Below are 24939 nucleotides of genomic sequence, written 5' to 3' on the forward strand. Positions count from 1 at the left end.
TTTCAGAAAGCGTTTATATATGCATATAAACGATAAGAAACAATCAACTATTACTCTTAATCAAAGTTCAGAATATTGGCCGGGGTGTATTAAAATCAGTCTATCATCAGTTATCAGAGTCATAAAAAATTCTCTACTTCACACATAAGGACCAAAATGTATGAAAAGCAATTTTTTACAATATAATTTGATAAAGATGAAATTTTAGTGAAATTTATTAAAATTTTAAAGATTAATCACACGAGTAATTATTTATTCATTTTTAGTAAATTTTATTGAATTTTTAAAGACTATTTAACATGAGTAATAATTTATTTATAAATTTGAAGTCACTGTTTTTATTTAAAAATTTAATAATGATATAGTTTTACTAAATCAATTAATACAAATAAATTACAATAAAAGAATAAACATTTATACATATATAACACGGTAAAAGAAAAAAAAAATTGTAAATTTAAAAATATAATACAAGTCAAAGGAACCCTTTCCATGCTTTTAACATTTTAAAATATATATATACATATATATATATATATACATATATATATTTCTTCTTATTGATGCAATTGAAAAGTCTTACCTTTTGTCACACTAAATAAGCAGAATTACTATCTCTGGCTTCAGCATACATGTTCTCTTCCACAACATGAAGTGTCTAAAGATGATCAAACCTGCCTTTACTCTCTCTTGTTTTTGCATGCTTCTGTGTTATGCCACTGTCCTCAACCCTGTTTTTGCTGACGATACTTGTGATTTTCCGGCCATTTTCAACTTCGGCGACTCCAATTCGGACACCGGTGGACTGGCAGCAACCTTTGAATGGAACCCTCCACCATATGGGGAAACCTTCTTTCACATGCCAAACGGGAGGTTTTCCGATGGACGGCTTATTATCGATTTCATTGGTATGCATTAGGACCTCACTTTTTGTTTACCTGTCACTTAGTTTTGACTCATAATTTATTTGGTAGTCCACTGCAATCATAACTCATGCTCAATAATTTTTATTTTTATTTTTATTTTTTTGTTTTTATTTTTATAATATCTTACATATCAGAGAATAATGATATAAAGTTTTAGAGTCGGACACATTCGATGAAATTTACTTAAGAGGTGATATTACGATGTAATGATGTCAGGGCGGTGTCACTCCCACTCACTTTGAACAATAGGATGAATTCGACTTTCAAATTACTTGAACATTAATGAGCCAAATTTTTTTAGTGGGAACTTTTTATTAGACATACCATCTAATAATTTTTCCTACCTTAACCCTAATTTTAATTATATTATTATTAATTATCATGTACCGATGGTTCAGAATGCTACTAGTCATGTTCATTTGTGAAAACTGTAGTGGAAGACTGGTAGGTACAAGAAATTCCATGAGCACTCATTTTAGCAGGGATTTTCCAAAATTATCCATTCTATATAAACCTTTTATCAAAATAACAGTAAGGGATAGCTAAGATATACACAGAATAAATATAAATGTTAATTTCATTGGATCTACACTTGCCCAATAAAAGTTGAATAGATATTGTGTGTCACCTATTGAGAGATAGAAAAACGATTTTACAGATACATAGAGCTAATAAAAAATAAATACGGAGATCATAAAATAAATAATGTTACTATTTTAAAAATTATATATATATTCTTGAAAACGCACACATACTCATAATACTACTCTTAAGAGGGATTCTAACGATCATAGCATCTCGACTAATGTTCAATTATTGTATCAATTAGAGAGAGCTAGAATCCGTGGACTTTTATTTGAATTATTAGCCTTTTTAAATTGACTTGAAATTAAACAACTCCTCTATTATTAGTATAACAAAAATTTTGCTCCATTCATTGATCCAAAAATTGTGCATTTGTAGCTTCACGTTTAGGTCTTCCTTTTCTGGATGCCTATCTCAATTCTTTGGGAACCAATTACACACATGGAGCGAATTTCGCCATTGCAGGAGCAACAATCACACAGCCGTTATTTCGCTATTACAGCCCCGTTTACTTAGATGTGCAGGTTGGACAATTCGAGCAGTTCATAAACAGATCACAATTTATCAAGAAATCGGGTAAGTTATGTGTTAACCACTAATTGACTCTAGAGGGGGGTGAATAGAGTCAATGACCAATTTTCGTAATTTATAAAAATGATTTCTAGCTAACTATCATGTAATAATCAATTGAGATAGATAAGCAATATATAGCACAAGTATAAAAGAGATAGGGATAAGAAATTGCAAACAATGACTCGGTGATTTAGCGAGGTTTGGAAACTCCTACTCCTTGGCTCAAGATCCTCTTTGAGACTTCCCAAATTCACTAGAGCTTCTCCTTAATGGTGGAGAGCAAACCTTCAAATGAAGCAAGTCCTTACTTCTCTTCCGTGCTAAGAGAACACCCTTTTCCTAGACTTCTTTCTGGGTCACACCAACCCTTACAAGTTTGTAGTAATATAAATGAAAGTACAAGATTGTTTCTTTCTCAAAGAAAAGTTGTACAAATTCAGCTCACAAATAAAGTAGATATGAATATAAATGAAGCTCAAACTCTAAGATGATATAAAAGATAAGTGATATGAATGAATGCTCAAAGGAGAATATTTATGGCTCTTGAATACTCTTTCAAGTGGTGTGAATGTTCAGCAGACCAATCATCTATATTTATAGAGTTTTGGAGCTCAATATAGCTGTTAGAGGTGGTTGGAGTTCATTAAATGCAAAAAGTCCCGTTGGGATTCAAATCTCACAGAGAGAGGTGGCTCTATGTTTAAATGGGGCGGCTCCCTTTCATTTGTGAGGCGGCTCCATGCCTCATGGAGGCGGCTCCATACCTCATGGAGGCGGCTCCCAAAATGGGAGGTGACTCTATTCATGGAAGTATGCTTTCTTGGGCCAAAATTTGGTTACTGGACAGAAAAGAGCCTGCTATACTTTTCATGGAGATGGCTCCTTTGTTGTGTATGACTAAAAATGGATTTAACTTTGTCCTATATACTTCTTATCATGTGTAGCTTATGTGAGAATGTATATATGAAATTCATGAACAATCTTTAGGCTTTTGAAACCAGAATTAGAGTGAATATGCATGATCCTATAATTTTGAGCTTCAAAATGTATTCAAATATACTTTGACATTTGGTCCTAAGCTCTCACCATTCTATCTACCATTTTCTTCATTCTTTGTCCATGATCGTTTAGGCTTGATAAAGACTTACTTTCTTTCTTTGAAATGCTTGGATGATCATTGTAATCCGAGTTTTCTTTGATTGGATATGCCTTTGATTTCTTGCAATTTTAAGGCTATTTTGTATCCATTGCTTAGAATGCTCGGGATAGTCTTTATAGCTCATCACTTTGTATCCATTGCTTGGAGTAGACTTTGTAGCTCATCATTGAGGTTTACCCTTGAATAATGATCATCTATACATCACTCAATGAAGATATTAGTACTTAAACATCATTAATGGTTTGCAATCATCAAAACAATTAGATTGTCCTTTAGGTAAGATCTTTAAGGCCAATAATCTTCCCCTTTTTGATGGTGACAAAACATTGATATGTTTATGATCAAGTGGAGTAACATTTGGAAGAATGCTCCCCCTATTGATATGCATATTTTGAATATAATAGCATGATTGATTTTTCAACAAATATTTTAGATATTTATGTGCATTTAAACTTCACAACATTTCTATAAGTCTTCCCTTATCAATATGCGTCTATCAAAATATATAATTGAAAGATAATATACGCATAAGCATAATGAATCACACATCATTAATACACTCATATTTCTCCCCCTTTATCATCTCAAAAAGGTAGGAGGACAAAGTATTTGCTTGCCATACCATGAAATAATAGAGCATAAATATAAGAAAAATGAGAGATAAAGCATATAAAGAGACATTGAAAACAAATTTTCATTTTATAGATGGCATATTTCAATACATCATGAGAATGGTGACAACAAATGCCATTCGATAGACAAAAACATAAATAAAAAGAAACACCTTAAAAGGAAATGACATAAGCAAAATACAACTAAAAAGATGCTTCTCGAAAGCATATATAGAAATGTAGTGCACAACATAGATTTTAAAGGGTTGCTACTGTCCTAAGGAGGAGGAAGACCATGTGTGCGTCGCATTTCTCGGAGATTAACATGAATATCTCCAATGGCAGTGATCACATCGCCAATTTGTTTATGTTGACTTGCAAGAGTAACTTGGTTTTGACGAGAAACATCAAGGATTTCTAACAAGAGGTCACGATTGGAACGATCTTTAGCTGGATTATTAAGAGGAGTTTTGAGCCCTAAGTCTATTGACTCATTTTCAGCACCATCATCACTTTTATTTTCTTTTTCCCCATCATCAATATCATCAATCTCTTCTCCTCTAGCCCTAGCCTCTTCCATCCTTCTTTTCCTGGGATAATACCACACATTATTTGTGTCCCTTTTCAGCCCCATCATCTCAAGATTTGTGGCAATGAGTATATCTTTTGGTCCTTGTTCGACTGATTCGCCATCATCAAGCGCAATTCCCTTATGGATGAAGATGTGAGTGAGAACCATGGCATAGTATAGGGGGACATTTTTCTTATTCTTACACGCATACAAGGGATGAAAGATGATGTATACCAAATCAAAGTATTCTCCATTCAAGACATACCAAATCAAAAAGACTTCCATTTGAGAGATTTTGGAGCGATTGCCGAATTTCGAAAGAATGGAGTATGTGATGATTTTGTGGATTAGGCGAGCTTCCATTGTCAATTGCTTGGCTTTTATCTCTTTTGTGTTGGTAGTGTGGGAATCATAGCTCATTTGTTGAATTGCTGCTAGTTTGTCAAAATCTTCCCCATTATACTATTTGTGGGGTGAGTATAATTAAATTCCATCCATAAGATGAATATTTCATGCAATGCCGCTAACATCAAGGTGGAATTCTACTCCAACCACAAAGCACTGTAATTTCTCTACACCGAGCATTTTTTCAAAGAGCGTGTAGAACAGTTTCACAAGTTTGGGATAATATTTGTTGTCCATCCTAACAAATGCACCAAGGCCAATAGCATCAAAGAGCTTGTTGGTGTTGATGTTGAGGTCGTTACATATTGTGTGTGACAGAACTTTCCCTTTGGCTACTTTCCTATAGAGAAATATTTTCTTATACAACCTCTTATATGTAGGGTTTCTATACAATATAGTTGCAGATATTTGAATGGGTCTTGGAGGAGGATTTGGTTCACTAAGGCCGAATTCACGATCTTGAGTACGTTGGGCACGAGAACGAGGAGGGTTTCTCCTAAGTGAAGAGGAAGCCATGGATTCTAGGGTTTGGATTAAAAAGAGTTTTGATTGAGAATGCACAAAGGACACTCAAAATAAAAATTCAATTAAAATACAATAAAACCCACAATTCAGTGCACAAATTCACAATACAAACCCAAAATTTGTGTTTAAATCACTACATGATATATCTACGGTTATGAGGGTTTGATAGAGAAGAATTTGACATAGAGTGCAAAGATAGAATCATGCTTAAATAATGGTGACTAGGAACATCATAAAGGCACGAATTTAAAAGAATAAATAATAGATTCTTACCAGAGAGGATGAACCAAACATTTTTGAGGAAGAGAGATATTCGGTGCACACATGAGTTTAGTGAATGATGAGACTAGGTGAAATGAACTTAGGAATAACTGACTGAAAATGTAAATTAGGAGCAAGAATTCATGAATTAAGGACTGAATTTGATGACGTAATCTTACTAGTAAAAGACCCCAAAGCACAGATGAAGTCACCCTAGAGGTTTGGTCTCTGAAATTCTAATAGAAATGCCCTAAATGAGACATACCGAGAGTTTATAAGATATATTCTAGGTGGGGAGCCGACTCTCCTTTGTGTGGAGTCAGCTTTATCTTCTATATTAAAAAGATCCTGAGAGTAGGAAAACACTAATAGGCATGGAGCCGGCTCTTCCTATTATGGAGTCGGCTCTTTCCTTTACTGAGTCGGTTTTCCCTTGTATAGAGCTGGCTCTGTTCCTTTATAGAGGCGGCTCTATGTTGTATAGAGCCAGCTCTGCTGCTGCTTGCTTCAGCACATTATTTCTTATTCTGTGGTCATTCCAATTTCTCTTCTTAATAGGCAAAATCTATCCTCTTGGAGTGGTTTAGTGAAGATATCAGCTAATTGTTTTTCAGTATTGACAAATACAAGTTCAATGTTGCCCTTAGAAACATGATCCTTAAGAAAATGGTACCAAATTTCTATATGTTTTGTCTTTGAGTGCTAAATAAGATTTTTAGAAATGTATATTGCACTTGTGCTATCGCACATAATTGGAATATGATTGTAATAGAGTCCAAAATCCTCAAGTTATTGCTTACTGTAAAGCGATTGAGCGCAACAACTTCCGATCGCTATATATTTGACTTCTACCGTTGATAGAGCTATAGAGTTTTGTTTCTTGCAAGACCAAGACACTAATGATTATCCAATGAAATGAAAGTCCCACTAGTACTTTTTCTATCAACTTTGCATCCTCCAAAACCCGCATCCAAGTAACCAACAAGTTCAAATGAGGTATGCCTAGGTTACCAAAGTCCTAAAAATATGGTATAACTTAAGTAACGAAAAATGCATTTAATGACACATAGATTAGATTCCTTAGGACATGATTGAAATCTAACATATAAGCATACACTAAACATGATATCCGGTCTATTTGCGATTAAATTCAAGAGACTACCAATCATACCTTTATACTTTTTAATATCCACATTAATGCCCTTTTCATCTTTGTCAAGTTTCAAAGATGAGCTCATTGGAGTATTGGCATGTTTGACTTCCTCTAAGTCTAATTTGTTTAGCAAATCTTTAATATACTTAGATTGGCAAATGAAAATAACATTAAGTGTTTGTTTGATTTGCAATCCTAAGAAGAAGGTAAGTTCATTTATCATGCTTATTTCAAACTCATTTTGCATGCTAGAGGCAAACTTTTCATAAAACACACTATTGGTTGATCCAAAGATAATATCATCAACGTAAATTTGAATGACCAACAAGTTGCTATCAATGGTTTTAGAAAAAAAAGTATTGTCAATTTTTCCTTTAATAAAACCATTGTCAAGTAAAAAATAACTTAGTCTTTCATACCAAAATTTTGGAGCTTGTTTCAAACCATACAATGCTTTTGACAATTTGTAAATATGGTTTAGACTATTATAGCTTTCAAAGCCCGGTGGTTGTTCTACATACACTTCTTCTTCAATGAAACCATTTAGGAAAGCACTTTTTACATTCATTTGATATAACTTAAAGTTCTTATGGGATGCAAATGCAATGAGCATTCATATAGCTTCAAGTCTAGCTACGGGAAAAAAGGTTTACTCATAATCAATTCTTTCTTCTTGATTATAGCCTTGAGCAACAAGTCTTGTCATGTATCTCACAATTATTCCCGATTCATCATTTTTATTTCTAAATACCCACTTTGTGCCAATGATGGTCTTATCTTTAGGTCTTGGAACCAATTTCCAAACCTCATTTTTTTCAAATTGGTTGAGTTCTTATTGCATGGTCAAGAGCCAAGACTCATCATTTTCAGCTTCATGAATATTTTTTGGTTCAAGTTGGGAAACAAAAGCCACATAATTGCATATATTACTAATTTGAGATCTAGTGCTTACCCCTTGGAAGGATCGTCAATAATTTGATTGATTGGATGATTAAGCACTTGCTTCCAAACCTTAGGAAGTGTGTCCTTATGAGAGTGACTTTCTTTTGGATTATCTTTGGAGAGATCTTCAAGAGATGTATCTTTTAATTCAAGATTTTCAATGTTCTTTTCACTCTTAATCACATCCTTATTATCATCCAATGAACATCTAAGAGGGAGCAATGGTAATTCATCGAATACAACATGTATAGATTCCACAACCACAAGTGTTCTTTTGTTAAACACTCTAAATACTTTGCTACAAGAAGAATATCACAGGAAAATACCTTCATCTAATTTAGGTTTAATTTTCCAGATTATCTTTGTCATTTACCACGAAACATTTACACCCAAAAACTTTAAAATAACAAATATTTGGCTTCCTTTTGTTCCAAAGTTCATAAGGAGTCTTATTAAGAAATTTTCTAATGATGACTCTATTTATGACATAGCCTGAGGTACTAACGGCTTCGGCCGAAGGAGTTTTAGGAGACTTACGTTCATTCAACATAGTCCTAACCATTTCTTGGAGAGATATATTTTTCCTTTCAACAATTCTATTTTTTTGAGGAGTTCTAGGAGCCGAAAGATTATGATTGTATCCATTTTCATTACAAAATCTTTCTACATCTTGGTTTTCAAACTCTCTTCCTCTATCACCTCTAATTGTTTTAGTCTTACACTTTTTTTTTTTGTTCTCGACTCTTTTACAAAATTTAGCAAAGATTGTATGAGCCTCATTTTTATGTGTAAGAAAAAATACCCAAGTGAATCTAAAGTAATCATCAACAATGACAAATGCATAGAGTTTTCCTCCGAGACTAGCTATTCTCTCTGGACCAAATAAGTCCATATGAATTAATTCAAGTGGTCTTGTAGTCGTTATGTCCTTTTTCCTTTTGAATGATGACTTGATTTGTTTTCCTATTTGGTATGCGCTACAAGTTTTTTTTTTTTTAAAAATAGTTTTTAGGAGGTCTTTGATGAATTCATTTTTAGATAGTTTCGAAATCAAATTCATACTAGCATAACCTAACCTTCTATGCCACAACCAACTATTTTCATTTAAAGACATAAGGCATTTAACATTTTGATCATGTAATTCACACAAAAGCAAAGTATACAAATTACCATTTCTAAGAGCATGAAATACTTCATTATTATCCTTTTTGACAATACATTTATCCGATTTAAAAAACGCATTATATCATTTATCACATAGTTGGCTAATACTAAACAAGTTATGTTTTAATCCTTTAACAAGTAAAACATCATCAACAGATAAGGAAGAGGAGATACCAATAATTCCAATGCCAACGACTTTGCCTTTTTCATTGTGTCCAAATGTAACACTTCCTCCTTTATGAGGTTTGATGGAAAGAAATTTTGATTGATCTCCCGTCATATGTCTTGAGCATCCATTATCAAGGAACCATTTGTACTTGGATGAATATGAAATCTTCAAGTAAACCTACAAAAGAAATTTGAGTAATCTTCTTTTGGTACCCACATTTTCTTGGATCCATGAGAGTTAGAAAGAGACACATATGTTCCTTTAATAACCCAAATTTCTTTTGTCATGCATGGCCTAATAGGATAATTATTAATCTTATGTCCTAACTTTTTATAATAATAGCATTTTGAACTTAGAGAGGAATTTTTAACAAAATAATTATTCAAATGCTTTCTCTTTTTCAACAAATAAGAATCTTTGTTGTGAGGATCATATCCAAGCCCATCCTTAGCATAAACATTTCTTTGCTTTCCAAGCATGAGGCTCAAATTCTTTCTTTCTTTTGTGAATTTGGCTAAAATCTCAATTTGATCTTCAATAATAACTTTCAATGATTCATTTTTAGAAATTAAATCAATTAATGTCAATTCTTTAGCTAATTCCTTTTCCTTTTTCAAAGTTTCATTTTCAAGTTGAGATTTTCAAGATTTTAAGAGATGATAAATTTTTCTCTTCTAAGACTAGCACATTTTTGAACCATCGTACCTAATTCATCATATAATTCTTTAAAAACATTTAACAAGTAATTATGCGCATCAACCATTACATTATAAGTAGTTTCTAAATCAAATGAGTTATGATTAGAATTTACCTCACCTTCATCGTCCATGAGACAAAGATTGACCAATTCATTGAGTTCATCGTCACTTTCGGATCCATTTGAATCATCATCCTCCCAAATAGCCCGCATGACTTTAGCTTTCTTTTTCCGTTCCTTTTCGTTTTTGTAAGCATAACAATTAGATTTGAAATGTCTCGGTTTTCCACAATGAAAATAAGTAAGCACTTCTCTTTTCCCTTGCTCACTTGATGAACCATTTCTTTTGAAGTTGTTACTCTTTTGATATTTCTTCATTTGAAGGACTTTTCTCACGGTTTTGGTGATGAGAGCAATTTCTTCTTCTTCTCTATCATTAAGAGTTTTATCAATTGTGACCTCTTTGGTAGTAGCTTGAAAAGTTAGATCTTTCTTTTGAATTTCTTTGTCTTCATCTCTATCATTCATTTCTAACTCGTAAGCCATCAAGGAACCAATGAGTTCATCTATAGGAAGTGTGTTGAGATCATTAGCCTCTTGGATGGTGGTTGTCTTGGCTTCCCAATTCTTAGGCAAGGACCTAAGAATTTTTCTCACATTGTCGGACGATGTATATGACTTTCCAAGAGCCTTCAAAGGATTCACAATGTTAGTAAAACGAGAATACATTTTGCTAATAGTTTCCTTGTTGTTCATGGTAAAGAGTTCATATTTATGGACAAGCATGTTCATTTTAAATTCCTTAACATGACTAGTACCTATAAAGGTAACTTCAAGTTTATCCCAAATTTCTTTGGCCATTTCGCAATCCGAAACTTTATTGAATTTGTCTTTGCTTAAGGTACAATAGAGATTGGTGATAGCCTTAACATTGCATTGTACAATAGAGATTTGAGGGTCCATTCAATATCGGTTGTTGGAACTTTTTTACCATTAACAATTTTGGTTGGAATATGGTGTAATACCCCTAATTTTCAAAAGGATATAACTGAAATTTATTTGTTTGTTTTATGTGCATTTTAATTGATTAATTTAATTCTCAAAAGGATATAATTGGAATTTATTTATTTGTTTTATGTGCACTTTGATGTAATTTTCTGGCTAGGTGTTTAATTGAAATTGTCATTTATTTTATTATTTGCATAATTGATTAATTGTGAATTATTTATTTGTTTTACTTTAATTATTTAATTGTAATGGTTTATGTGTTTTAATTTAATTGGTGTATTTGTGATTTAATTATTTGATTATTCGTAACTTAATTGACGTATATTTTTGGTAGCTTAGAATATTTATGTGTGTTATATTTATAATTAAGTTTAGGGTTTAATTTATGTATAATAGGGTAGCCGACGTATTAATGGGCTGGATTTAGGATTAGGGTTTAGAAGGAACCTATATATATATATATATATATAAGACATGATGGTCTGATAGGTTACAAATCCTATTCACGACATATTATCTTGAGAAGAAACATAGAGGAAAACTAGAGAAGAGAGAAACAGAGAGGTTTGAGGGGAAAAACAGAGAGCTTTCAGCTATAGACTGTAGTTGTGCCACAGAGGAAGGAAGAGGTTGATGGTGGAATAGAACTGGATCGAGCAGTAGGAAGGTTGCCAGTAGTCGTCCATTCATCGGAAACTCCATAGACGGCGGTGAAGATTTCAAACCGGAATCTTAAGGCAAGTTTCATTTTATCTCCTTCCTGTAAAATTGTGTTCTGTGCATTCTATATAGTCTCCAGGAATTTAATTTAACTATTAAAACGGATGTTTTATGCATGATAAAGTCTCTATACAAGTTTAGACCCCTGTTCGTTTTTGAAACTATGAACTGTTGTGTTTTTGTTTTAAATTTTTGTCATTAATTTCACAAGAGAATTTGAGGAGTTTCTAGGATTGAATGAACTTGAATTGAACCCTAGGAATGTAAGAAAAACATTCTAGAATGGAGGGTTGAACTTCGCCGGCGCGAAGAAGACAAACGGAGAAAACATAAACTGTTGCGTTCATAGTTTAAGCCTATGTCAAGTAATTCATTTTGGAGTTAGAAAAGTTTCTAGGATTGTTAGGACTTAATTTGAACCTTAGAAATCTTTAACAAAAGGTGGGACAGAGGGCTGAGGCTTTGCCGGACATGAAGAAGGCAACACAGAGGAAGAAGAGAACGAAAAACGGAGGCAGGGGAAGTGGAGGCGGCTCCACACTTCAATGGAGGCGGCTCCATTGAAGTGGAGCTGGCTCCACAAAGTGTTAAGGCGGCTCCAATGTGGGTGGAGCCGGCTCAACTTAAAATTGGAGGTGGCTCCAATTTTTGTAAGTGCCCAGTACGTGATTTTTTTGTGACTTTTGTTACTCCAGGGGCTAAAAGGCAGTGCTGAACTTTGATGGGGGTTCTTAAATGATGTTTATAACACATTAAAGACCTAGGCTTATTGGTGTAGGCTATGGGAATGGACATCATGAAATATAGAAAAAATAATATTCATGCTATCAAAGAAGGAGGAAGATTTAATTGCTAGTTGTTTAGCAAATTAAATAGACTGAATTGGAAGGTAATTTTGGGATTTTATATCAATGATTTATATAACATTATTAAGTCCCAAGAATGTTGGTTTCTACTATAGTTATAGACATCATGAAATTTAGATACTAAATTATATGCTGTCAGGAGTAGTGGAAGTTGTAACTTCTAGTTTCGCTTTAGAAAACTAAATGGGCTAGTATGGAGGTAGTTTTGGCATTCAAATATAATGTGTTTAGTTTATACTTCTGTGCCTCAATATATTATACTCTGGGTTTATATTTGAGGATTAAATGACGTTATGAAATTTGAATATTAATTTGCATGTCGTCAAGGATTGAGGAGGATTTAATTGCTAGGGTTGCTTTAGCAAAGTACATGGACTAATATGGACATATTGTTTTTGGCATTCTGGTATAATGTGTTTAGTTACAATTCTATTTAGCATTATGTCGTGCTATGGTTGTTAATTGCTGAACTGTTATAATTTTTGTTCTGTCAATTATATGGAAATGGATGGGTTTAAATTGTTTGCCATTACTTTAACAATTTAAAATGAGGATTTATGATTATACTCATATACTAGATGCATAATAGGATCTTGTCTATATTTGATTGCTATTATGTTTGTCTCTGGATGTATTTGATGTTCAATTGACTGTGCATCATTTATGGATCATTTGCATTGTATGTACCGGTATGGGACGGTGACTTACAGAGGGATGGATTAGATCAAAACGCTAATTCTAACCCATTCATACATATGGAATGGATTAACTAAAACAGTTAACTCCTACATGGATGCATGTCCTGTCAACTAAAACAGTTGAACGACATAATGGATGGTTGCTTTATTTTTCAATCTTAGGAAGGAATTTATATATATATTTATGGTACCGTGGTACGAGCTTGAGTCTCCTGATCATGGTTAGGGTGTGTATATCTCATAGGATGGATAACTGGACATCGGTGTTGTTCCCTGGTAGGTCTAGGTACACATGACCACATTAAGTGTGATTTGCATGGTATCTCTACTTAGGCTGAGACAGACCTACTGGACTAGCAAACGTCTTGTAGTGTGTACTTATATCTATATGGACTACTTTAGCTATTGTTGAGCTATTTAGGATGTATTTACGTATCGGGTTTATGTACGGATTGTAGTAGATTGGAACTTGCATGTGGGCCTGACCCGCTCTTATTTTTCAGGTGTTCGTCAATACCAGGCTTAGAGCTTGATCGTGTTGATGTAGATACAGACTCTCACTCTTCCGACTACATAGGATTTTCTTTCTTACTTTAGTTTTGGATTTTAACTTTGTAAACGTTTTATCAGTTGGAATTATTAGGGGTCCACTAGATGGATTCCCGAGTTGTATGGATTTGAAGGATTTAAATTATATTAATTTATTATTTAAAGTTTAAGGATTTTTATTTTAGATTTCTTTCAGCGTATTATTAATTTATTCTTAATTCAGTTTTTATTCCTGCTTGTTTACATATTGACAGTTGATATCCCTCGGATCTATGCTCAGACTTGATCACCCGTGGCTCTAGAATTGAGGGGTATCACAGTTGGTATCAGAGCACTCCAGGTTCTAGTGTCCTTATGAGTGTCTTTCATTAGAAGTCTTCCGCATTGCGTCTCTTAAACAAACTTAGAGCAATATTAGGATTCGTAGTACTCTTTTATGGTTCGTTAGGAGGAGCAGCTGATGTCAATTATATTCCATAATTATGGAATGGTTGACACTAGAAGAAGGATAGGGTCCGCGGCGACAGCGAATCAGACCTGACAGAGTTGAGGAGTACGTTATCGAGTTCTTTATCAGAAGCAGAACTTGGAATCGAAGGTTTAGTTTCGGTTGGCGCTACTTTTAGAAGTATAAGCCAAGGAGGAATTTAGGAGTGTGTTTTAGGTCACCGTATAAAGGGACCAACACGATTTCAGTTGTTCTCCTAAAGGAAACAACCGAGGAATAGGAGTCCGAAGAGGATTCTAGTGGAGGAGTTTTTCAACATACCTAAGAAAGAGGGTATTGAATTTTGATAATCAGGGATCGCATATTGATCACTTGTGTTCACTAACAGAAAAGTGACTGATGTTGGTGGAGTTGGTAGGGATCGACTTACATATAGTTAACCTTCCGTATTACCTTTAAACGAGGTAGAGAAAGAGAACTCTTCAGGAGTTTAGGATCAGATGGAGTTCTTATAGAATTCAGCAAAGATTATATAGCACGTTTCGGGGAGTAGGGGGATTAGGTTGTGACAATCTAAGTTGCTTAATACAGATACATTAGCGGGTTGCATTCCGTGTATAAGGATGTTGACGGTTAAGCCTTTGGAATTTTCTGAGGCAAATGGATGTTGTTTTGAGCTATGGTTTGAGCTTAGATTTCGAGGTTGGATGATTACCTCTGGAACTGGAAAAGGAGAATGTGAACTAATCGGGTAAAGTTGATTTCTAAAAGAGATTTTCTTTACTAGGAGGAACGATGTTTTACGTAGGGTTCTATTGTGTGTGCTTTATGTGTTTCGTTTTTGTTAATTAGTCTGGAATGGGAAAACGGTTTAGTTGGGGACACAAGTGAGTGGTCAGTCAACTACCGTTTTGGAGGAATAACGTTAATTACGCTAGGATTTTGGGCATGTGGTCATGGGATTTGGTAGGTATACCAACTTTTAGCCAATCTGATGAACCAAGTTATGCGAGGTTATAGTACGCTTTCAGGATAGGGTAAGTAGACCAGCAGTTCGAGTCAAATGATATAAATTCATTTGATAAACTGTAAAGCCACGATGATTTACCAGAGGAACTGACTTAGCTGAATATCTTTTCAGAAGTTTTATACAGGTGTTCCCAAGTCAGCAAGAGGATTTTGTACTGGTTTAAGTACTAATTGGAACGACATCGACTGAGGATAGTAGACGGATTAACTATTCATCGGTCTATCCTTAATCAAGAATTTGGTTCATGAGGGTGTGTCGGTAGGAGGAGTTACCGGAGTTGCATATTGAGGATGAAGCAAAGTCTCTTCATTGGCATAAATAAGGTGGAATTTTTTTTTTTTAGGGTCACAATTCGCAATAAATAGTTGTTGCTCAGAAACTGTTGACTAATTGGAGGCTGAAAAGATTCCAGATGCATTTGAAGTTGGACAAAATCGAAGGAGGATGTAAGGATTGAGGTTCATAACTCTTAGTTCTTAATGGGTCTTGGAGGAAACATGATGCTTTGAAAAAGGAAGCAGATGTTGGGACAGCAGGTAGGAAGAGGGACATAGTGATTTGTCTCACTGTCTGATATCTATTAGGTAATCTAGAAGGACCGTCAGAAAACATTAGATCCTTGGGGCAATTCTTAGGCTAGAGCAGGACTGACAGAGTAGTTTCCACAAATCTGGATGAGAGATTTCTGATTTTATGCAAGGGTTGGGATTCTGGTTGGGATATAGGTTGACTGATAAAATTATATCAGTTTCTTTTTGTCTATTTGGAACTGGTAAGATATCAGTTCATACAAATAGCACGGCTCACGAGGCGGCTTAGATGGATGGATGTGGTGATTCACACTTTGCATTAAGTTTCGTCTGGTGGAAGTTATTAGGAGGATGCTAATCTTATCAACCGATTTGGTAATTGAACCTTCGGTGATTAGTGCGAAATTAGTTGAGTTTTAGCATGTGTGAACATAACACTTGCTATTACTAAGGAAATTGGAAAGGTCAACTTGGAGTGTTGGACCTGACCCTGGTTAGCAAGATGGAAGATTGATACTTGGATGTCATTGGAGGTTTTAGCCACTTCTTATGTCAAAATGGGAGTAGGACTCGGAAGGAGTGGATGGTTGGTCGAAATTACCAACATTGGTTGGAATTTTAATTCTCTATGGATTAAGTATGGTGGATAGAGCAAGTTCGCTGGTGGATATTACTTCTAGTACTATTTACTTGGAAGTTTCTTATCAGTTCTACATTGCACTGATAACAGAGTCATTGCAAGTGGTTATTCATTATAGTAGATAAAAGGTGCTATGTCACAGGAATTTTCTGAAGATGTTGGAACAACAACTATTCTTCGCATTTCTAGACGGGAACTTTGATTAAACTATTATTGTTGATCATGGAGGATATGTTTCGGATATTTCTCTTAAGTGTGAATGGGAAATTGAAAGTGTTACTTCGCTTTTCGGTTATTATCTGTGCTATTATTGGCACAAGGAGGTTAGTGTGACCACGTTTGGGGTTTTGGATGCTACGTAGTGCTGCTCTTTCACTTGTTGGTCTGAAATGGAAGCAAGATTATATAATAAGACCTTGACTTTATTTAAAGGATACATCAGAGAGAAATACTCTCTTTTATAAAGGACTACGCGCGGTTTGGAGGCGGTAGTTGGATTTTGTAAATAGTTGAACTCGTGCAGTAGAGTTTTATCAAGAAATGGTTGGTTGGAATGTCTTCCGTGTAGGAAGTAATGTGCTGTTTGGAGGAAAGTTAGTTTTAAACATTAAATTGACTTTTCACGGATTTTGTTTCTCAGGTCAGGCAGTAGCCTATAGTTTAGCGTTACCAATTTGTTAAGCGTTGTATGCCTGGGAATTTTGTACGTATATTCTATGGCACTTGGAGGACTATGGATTGGTACCCTGGTATAGTTATTGGGTAAGGATAATTTGTGGTGCAAAACAACCTATGTGTAGTTTGTGGTGTTTTCTTAACTAATGGAACCATAAAATGTCTTAAAGGAGTGCGAATTCAGTGGAGCCCATAACCAGAGGCAAAGTCCACAACGGAATGGAAATGAATTTAACATAAAAGAATTCAGAATTTCGTGAATTCCGAGGACGGAATTTCTTTTGTTAAGGGGGAAGAATATAATACCCCTAATTCTCAAAAAGATATAACTGAAATTTATTTATTTATTTTATGCGCATTTTAATTGATTAATTTAATTCTCAAAAGGATATAACTGAAATTTATTTATTTGTTTTATGTGCACTTTGATGTAATTTTCTGGCTAGGTGTTTAATTGAAATTGTTATTTATTTTATTATTTGCATAATTGATTAATTGTGAATTATTTATTTGTTTTACTTTAATTATTTAATTGTAATGGTTTATGTGTTTTAATTTAATTGGTGTATTTGTGATTTAATTATTTAATTATTCGTAACTTAATTGACGTATATTTTTGGTAGCTTAGAATATTTATGTGTGTTGTATTTATAATTAAGTTTAGGGTTTAATTTATGTATAATAGGGTAGCCGACGTATTAATGGGCTGGATTTAGGATTAGGGTTTAAAAGTAACCTATATATATATATATAAGATAGGATGGTCTGCTAGGTTACAAATTCTATTTACGACATATTATCTTGAGAAGAAACATATAGGAAAATTAGAGAAGAGAGAAACAGAGAGGTTTGAGGGGAAAAACAGAGAGCTTTCAGCTATAGACTGTAGGTGTGCCACAGAGGAAGGAAGAGGTTGATGGTGGAATAGAACTGGATCGAGCAGTAGGAAGGTTGCCGGTAGTCGTCCGTTCGTCGAAAACTCCATAGACGGCGGTGAAGATTTCAAACCGGAATCTTTTAGCACAGTTTCATTCTATCTCATTTCTGTAAACTTGTGTTCTGTGCATTCTATATAGTCTCCAGGAATTTAATTTAACTATTAAAATGGATGTTTTTTGCATGATAAAGTCTCTGTACAAGTTTAGACCCCTGTTCGTTTTTGAAACTATGAACTGTTGTGTTTTTGTTTTAAATTTTTGTCATTAATTTCACAAGAGAATTTGAGGAGTTTCTAGGATTGAATGAACTTGAATTGAACCCTAGGAATGTAAGAAAAAATTCTACAACGGAGGGTTGAACTTCGCCGGACGCGAAGAAGACAAACGGAGAAAACATAAACTGTTGCGTTCATAGTTTAAGCCTGTGTCAAGTAATTCATTCTGGAGTTGGAGAAGTTTCTAGGATTTTTAGGACTTAATTTAAACCTTAGAAATCTTTAACAAAAGGTGGGACAGAGGGCTGAGGCTTTGCCGGACACGAAGAAGGCAACACAGAGGAAGTAGAGAAGGAAAAACGGAGGCAGGGGAAGTGGAGGCGGCTCCACACTTCAATGGAGGCGGCTCCATTGAAGTGGAGCCGGCTCCACAAAGTGTTGAGGCAGTTTCAATGTGGGTGGAGCCGGCTCAACTTAAAATTGGAGGCGGCTCCAATTTTTGTAAGTGCCCAGTACGTGATTTTTTTGTGATTTTTGTTACTCCAGGGGCTAAAAGGCAGTGCTGAACTTTGATGGGTGTTCTTAAATGATGTTTATAACACATTAAAGACCTAGGCTTATTGGTGTAGGCTATGGGAATGGACATCATGAAATATAGAAAAAATAATATTCATGCTGTCAAAGAAGGAGGAAGATTTAATTGCTAGTTGTTTAGCAAATTAAATAGACTAAATTGAAAGGTAATTTTGGGATTTTATATCAATGATTTATATAACATTATTAAGTCCCAGGAATGTTGGTTTCTACTATAGTTATAGACATCATGAAATTTAGATACTAAATTATATGCTGTCAAGAGTAGTGGAAGTTGTAACTGCTAGTCTCGCTTTAGAAAACTAAATGGGCTAGTATGGAGGTAGTTTTGGCATTCAAATATAATGTGTTTAGTTTATACTTCTGTGCCTCAATATATTATGCTCTGGGTTTATATTTGGGGATTAAATGACGTTATGAAATTTGAATATTAATTTGCATGTCGTCAAGGATTGAGGATGATTTAATTGCTAGGGTTGCTTTAGCAAAGTACATGGACTAATATGGACGTATTGTTTTTGGCATTCTGGTATAATGTGTTTAGTTACAATTCTGTTTAGCATTATGTCGCGCTATGGTTGTTAATTGCTAAACTGTTATAATTTTTGTTTTGTCAATTATATGGAAATGGATGGGTTTAAATTGTTTGCCATTACTTTAACAATTTAAAATGAGGATCTATGATTATAATCATATACTAAATGTATAATAGGATCTTATCTATATTTGATTGTTATTATGTTTGTCTCTGGATGTATTTGATGTTCAATTGACTATGCATCATTTATGGATCATTTGCATTGTATGTACCGGTATGGGACGGTGACTTACGGAGGGATGGATTAGATCAAAACGTTAATTCTAACCCATTTATAAATATGGAATGGATTAACTAAAACAGTTAACTCTTACATGGATGCATGTTTTGTCAACTAAAACAGCTGAACGATATAATGGATAGTTGCTTTATTTTTCAATCTTAGGAAGGAATTTATATATATATTTATGGTACCGTGGTACGAGCTTGAGTCTCCTGATCACGGTTAGGATGTGTATATTGCCGAGGATGGATAACTGGACATAGGTGTTGTTCCCTAGTAGGTCTAGGTACACATGACCACATTATGTGTGATTTGTATGGTATCTCTATTCAGGTTGAGACAGACCTACTGGACTGGTGAATGTCCTATAGTGTGTACTTATATCTATATGGACTACTTTAGCTATTGTTGAGCTATTTAGGATGTATCTGCGTATCAGGTTTATGTACGGATTGTAATAGATTGGAACTTGCATGTGGGCCTGACCCGCTCTTATTTTTCAGGTGTTCGTCAGTACCAGGCTTAGAGCTTGATCGTGTTGATGCAGATACAGACTCTCACTCTTCTGACTACATAGGATTTTCTTTCTTACTTTAGTTTTGGATTTTAATTTTGTAAACGTTTTATCAGTTGGAATTATTAGGGGTCCACTAGATGGATTCATGAGTTATATGGATTTGAAGGATTTAAATTATATTAATTTATTATTTAAAGTTTAAGGATTTTTATTTTAGATTTCTTTTAGCATATTATTAATTTATTCTTAATTCAGTTTTTATTCATGCTTGTTTACATATTGACAGTTGATATCCCTCGGATCTATGCTCGGACTTGATCACCCGTGGCTCTAGAATCGAGGGGTATCACATATGGTCTCCTTGTTCGGTGGCTTTCCAAACATCTATATCTAGGCCTATTAGGAATGTTCTCATTTTGATTCTTCAATAGTTATAGTCATTTCCGTCAAACTAAGGAGGTCTATTGTTAGATTATCAATCTTAATAAAAATTAGTATTGGCCATGATCATTTTCTAAGATGATTAAATCTTTCTCTAGAGATTAGGCTCTGATATTAATTGTTAACCACTAATTAACTCTAGGGGTGGTGAATAGAGTCAATGGACAATTTTCGCAATTTATAAAAATGATTTCTAGCTAACTATCATGTAATAATCAACTGAGATAGATAAGCAATATCTATCACAAGTATAAAAGAGATAGGGATAAGAAATTACAAACAATGACTCGGTGATTTAACGAGATTTAGAAACTCCTACTCCTCGGCTCAAGATCCCCTTTGAGACTACCCAAATTCACTAGACCTTCTCCTCAATGGTGGAAAGTAGACCTTCAAATGAAGCAAGTCCTTGCTAGGAGAACACTCTTCTCCTCGACTTCCTTTGGGTAACACCAACCCTTACAAGTTTGTAGCAATATAAATAAAAGTACAAGATTGTTTCTCTCTCAAAGAAAAGTTGTACAAATTCAGTTTACAACTAGAGTAGATATAAGCTCAAACTCTAAGATGATATAAGAGGATAAGTGATATGAATGAATGCTCAAAGGAGAATATTTATGACTCTTGAATGCTCTTTTTAGTGGTGTGAATGTTCAGTAGACCAACCATCTATATTTATAGAGTTTTGGAGCTCAATATAGCTGTTAAAGGTGGTTGGAGTTCATTAAATGCAAAAATTCCCGTTGGGATTCAAATCTCACAAAGAGAAGCAGCTCTGTGTTTAAAGGAAGGCGGTTCCCTTTCATTTGTGAGGCGGTTCCATGCCTTATGGAGGTGGCTCCATACCTCATGGAGGCGGCTCTCAAAATGGGAGGTGGCTCTATTCCTGGAAGTATGCTTCTTGAGCCAAAATTTGGCTACTGGACAGAAAAGAGCCTGCTCTACTTTTCGTGGAGGCGGCTCCTTTGTTGTGTATGACTAAAAATGGATTTAATTTTGTCCTATATACTTCCTATCATGTGTAGCTCATGTGAGAATGTATATATGAAGTTCATGAGCAATCTTTAGGCTTTTGAAAACAGAATTAGAATGAATTTGCATAATCCTATAATTTTGTGCTTCAAAATGTATTCAAATATACTTTGACATTAAGTCCTAAGCTCTCACCATTCTATCTATCATTTTCTTCATTCTTTGACCGTGATCGTTTAGGCTTGATGAAGACTTGCTTTCTTTCTTTGAAATGCTTGAATGATCATTGTAGTTTGAGTTTTCTTTGATTGGATATGCCTTTGATTTCTTGCAACTTTAATACTTTGTATCCATTGCTTGGAATGCTCGGGATAGTCTTTATAGCTCATCACTTTGTATCCATTGCTTGGAATACTCAGGATAGTCTTTATAGCTCATCACTTTGTATCCATTGCTTGGAATACACTTTATAGCTCATCATTGAGGTTTACCCTTGAATATTGATCATCTATACATCACTCAATGAAGATCTTAGTACTTAAACATCATTAACGGTTTGTAATCATCAAAATAATTAGATTGTCCTTTAGATAAGATCTTTAAGGCCAACATTATGCATTAAATAACACTATTAGTTTCATTTTCACAGTTCTAATTAAATAAAGTTTTTGCTATATGTAGTTGCATAGAATTGATATCTTGAAATTAGAAATAGAGAACATTTAGTTCAAATCAATTCTGTGCAACCAAACATATATATGTATGTATGTATGTATATATATGTACGTATGTATGTATATGGCATAAGATATATTGATATGAATTTTGATTGTGTTAATAGGAGGGATATTCAAGGATCTAATGCCTGAAGAGGACTCATTTGAGGAAGCTTTATATACATTTGATATTGGTGTTAATGATATGGCTATGGAACTTTCTGCTAATTGGACCGTAGAGGAAGTCAATGCATCTATACCAACCCTAATCAATGGGTTATCCAATGCTATCAAGGTAATCTTCATTATAAAAGGACGATGGTATGTGCCAAGAAATTATTACATGGGATCATGTGGTTGCGGTCAATCACAAGCTTTTACGTAATTAAATATGTCAATTTTATTTAACTTTTTGTTGCGTGATACTGATACCTTGAGATTGAACCACATGATCCCAGATCATGTATTTTCTATGGCCATGTGTGTAGTTAGTGCATTTCTTTCTTATTCGTCCCACTATTCTGCATTAATTATTATCAAGCGGAACTCAATGATATCTCTTCTATTTTTCAAAGTGAAAGGGGAATGTTTGAGTCCCCTCGTTAACATATGAGGGTGTGTAAGTTTATTGACAAGAATGTAAAATAAAAAAGATCCATTAATGAGTTACGAACTTATATGATTCTGCCCTTATGATCTAGATGAAATTTTAGTTCAATTAAACAATTTTACAAGACTTGAACAAAATCAAAATTACTAGGGAAAATTTTGGTAATTTTTAAATGCTAATTCTGAAATCTCAAATTGTTGAATGTTAGCAAAAATCATTGTTGACTGGTGTTGAACTTTAATAAAAGCGGAACCTGTTACAAACCTATGTATATTGGGAAGTCCAGTCAGTGTAATTTTTCAAGTAAGAAGAGAGGCATGTGTAATTATGACGAATCTCGCGAGAATTAACATTAATTTACTATTTTCTTTGTTGGCCTGTTTGGTTTGTAAATCTGAGAACAGTTTTCTGAAAACTGAAAACTGTATAAAAGACTATACTTGGTTCAATTTTCTGAAAACTCAGTTATGTCCCACTTGGTTTGTAACTCTAAAAACAGTTTTCAGAAACTCAGAAAACAGAGAACGGTATTCAAATAATAATAAAAGTCTGTTATCTGAAAACAGATATTTTTATAACTGAGTTTTCAGAAAACAGTTTTCATAAAACTGAACCAAGTTGAGTTTTTTTTGTACTGTTTTTAGTTTTCTGAGAATAGAAAACTATTTCTATAATTATAAACCAAACATGCCCAACAAAAAAAATAGTAAATTAATGTTAATTCTCATTCTCTTATAGTTCTCTTAAAATAGTTTTCTTATTATCTAAATTCTTAAGAACTGTTTTGAGAATTATAAACCAAGCAAGTCGGATATTTTTGGGATATCCGGAGCTTTTGCCCCCACTAATTTCTGAACTCCCCGTGCAAAGCGTCCCTCCACACGGGATAGAGTATTCTAAGAATATTTTTTTGTTTCCAATGAAAATTAGAAATTTGAGATTATATTAGAATTGGTATAACTGTGAGATTGTGATATTTCAGGATGTATACAAGTTGGGAGGTAGATCATTTTGGGTCCAGAACACCAACCCCATGGGCTGCCTTCCCGCTATGTTGACGAATTATCCGGAGGCGGCGGCTCAAAACGACAGTGTAGGGTGTGCAATTCCTTTCAATCAGTTATCTCAGTTTTACAATTACAAATTGAAGGAGGCAGTTGCTCAGCTGAGGAAAGACCTTCCTTTAGCTGCAATCACATATGTAGATGTCTACACCATCAAGTATGATATCATCAGTCATCCACAAAAATATGGTACGTTATGTTTCATGTTAAATAATTCAACGATTACAAATGAATGAAATTGTGACAAGCAACAGTGTTGTGACTGTCACTTCTGACAATAAATATAATTTTTTCTTAAGTCTTTTCAAATAACAGACCAAGTTATATGTTTGTTTAAGAGAAGAATTAGTCATAGTCGTCCCGTTACAATTCCCTAACACTTCGTAATTGGTTTTTAACAAATCAAAACAAATGTTTTTTTTTTCACATAGATATATATTTTTTTCTGATTAAAAACCAATCACAAGAGTACTGGAAAATTGTGATTGGCTATTGTTGTCGGACCGTCCCCGCACTGGGGACTATCTAGCACTTCTCTTTGATTAATTAACCTGAAATGAATTTCATTCAACAAGTTGAATTTGAGCTGTTCAACTCTCTAATGCATGACATGAACATTTGTGTGTATGCGTAACGTATTAATTAATTTACATTGATTATTTTCTTTGTAAACTGCAGGACTGTCGTATCCAACTATTTCTTGTTGTGGCTATGGCGGGAAATATAACTATAGCGATGCAGGCTGTGGAAGTACTGTGACTGTGAATGGAAGCGATATTTTTGTGGGATCATGCAAAGACCCCTCAAAGAGAATAAATTGGGATGGAGTTCACTACACTGAGGCAGTTAACAAGATTATTGTTGATCATATCTCCACTGGAAATTATTCAGATCTACCCATTCCCCTGAACATGGTTTGCCACAGGGAATTGGAAGACTCAGATTCTAATTATACAAGCACACAAACAATTATTACATATATATATATATATATATATATATATATATATATATATATACATGTATACCATATTATTGTTATACTTGTTAGATCTCTTTTATGTAATAAGCAAATTCATTCGAGCCCTTGGTTGGGTATTTGTGGGTGTGTATGTATTTAACAAATATAAATAAATAAATTTCAAC

At 34.2% G+C, this 24939-nt stretch overlaps 1 protein-coding gene across 2 annotated transcripts; it reads left to right on the forward strand.

The window, feature by feature from the left end:
* The first annotated feature begins 554 nt into the window (after nucleotides 1–554).
* Nucleotides 555–24939, forward strand: LOC132273722 (esterase-like). Of its 2 annotated transcripts, none has more exons than XM_059774768.1 (5): nucleotides 555–908; nucleotides 1890–2087; nucleotides 22245–22414; nucleotides 23712–23982; nucleotides 24472–24939. In XM_059774768.1, the coding sequence occupies exons 1-5, from the start codon at nucleotides 650–652 to the stop codon at nucleotides 24912–24914; spliced, it is 1341 nt and encodes a 446-aa protein (XP_059630751.1). In that variant the 5' UTR covers nucleotides 555–649; the 3' UTR covers nucleotides 24915–24939. The 2 variants fall into 2 exon arrangements, with proteins under 2 accessions (XP_059630751.1, XP_059630752.1); XM_059774769.1 differs by having other exon boundaries at nucleotides 1977–2087.

Source organism: Cornus florida, unplaced genomic scaffold (genome assembly GCF_030987335.1).
Source record: "Cornus florida cultivar Cherokee Brave unplaced genomic scaffold, ASM3098733v1 CherokeeBrave_3.0.0_Hap2_Chr09, whole genome shotgun sequence".
NCBI classification, from domain to species: domain Eukaryota; kingdom Viridiplantae; phylum Streptophyta; class Magnoliopsida; order Cornales; family Cornaceae; genus Cornus; species Cornus florida.

Coding starts and splice junctions, on each gene's coding strand:
- LOC132273722 (XM_059774768.1), top strand. CDS start 650: ATGAAGTGTCTAAAGATGATCAAACCTGCCTTTACTCTCTCTTGTTTT. Junction 2,088..22,244: donor ACAATTTATCAAGAAATCGG/GTAAGTTATGTG, acceptor TTGTGTTAATAG/GAGGGATATTCAAGGATCTA. Junction 22,415..23,711: donor GGTTATCCAATGCTATCAAG/GTAATCTTCATT, acceptor GTGATATTTCAG/GATGTATACAAGTTGGGAGG.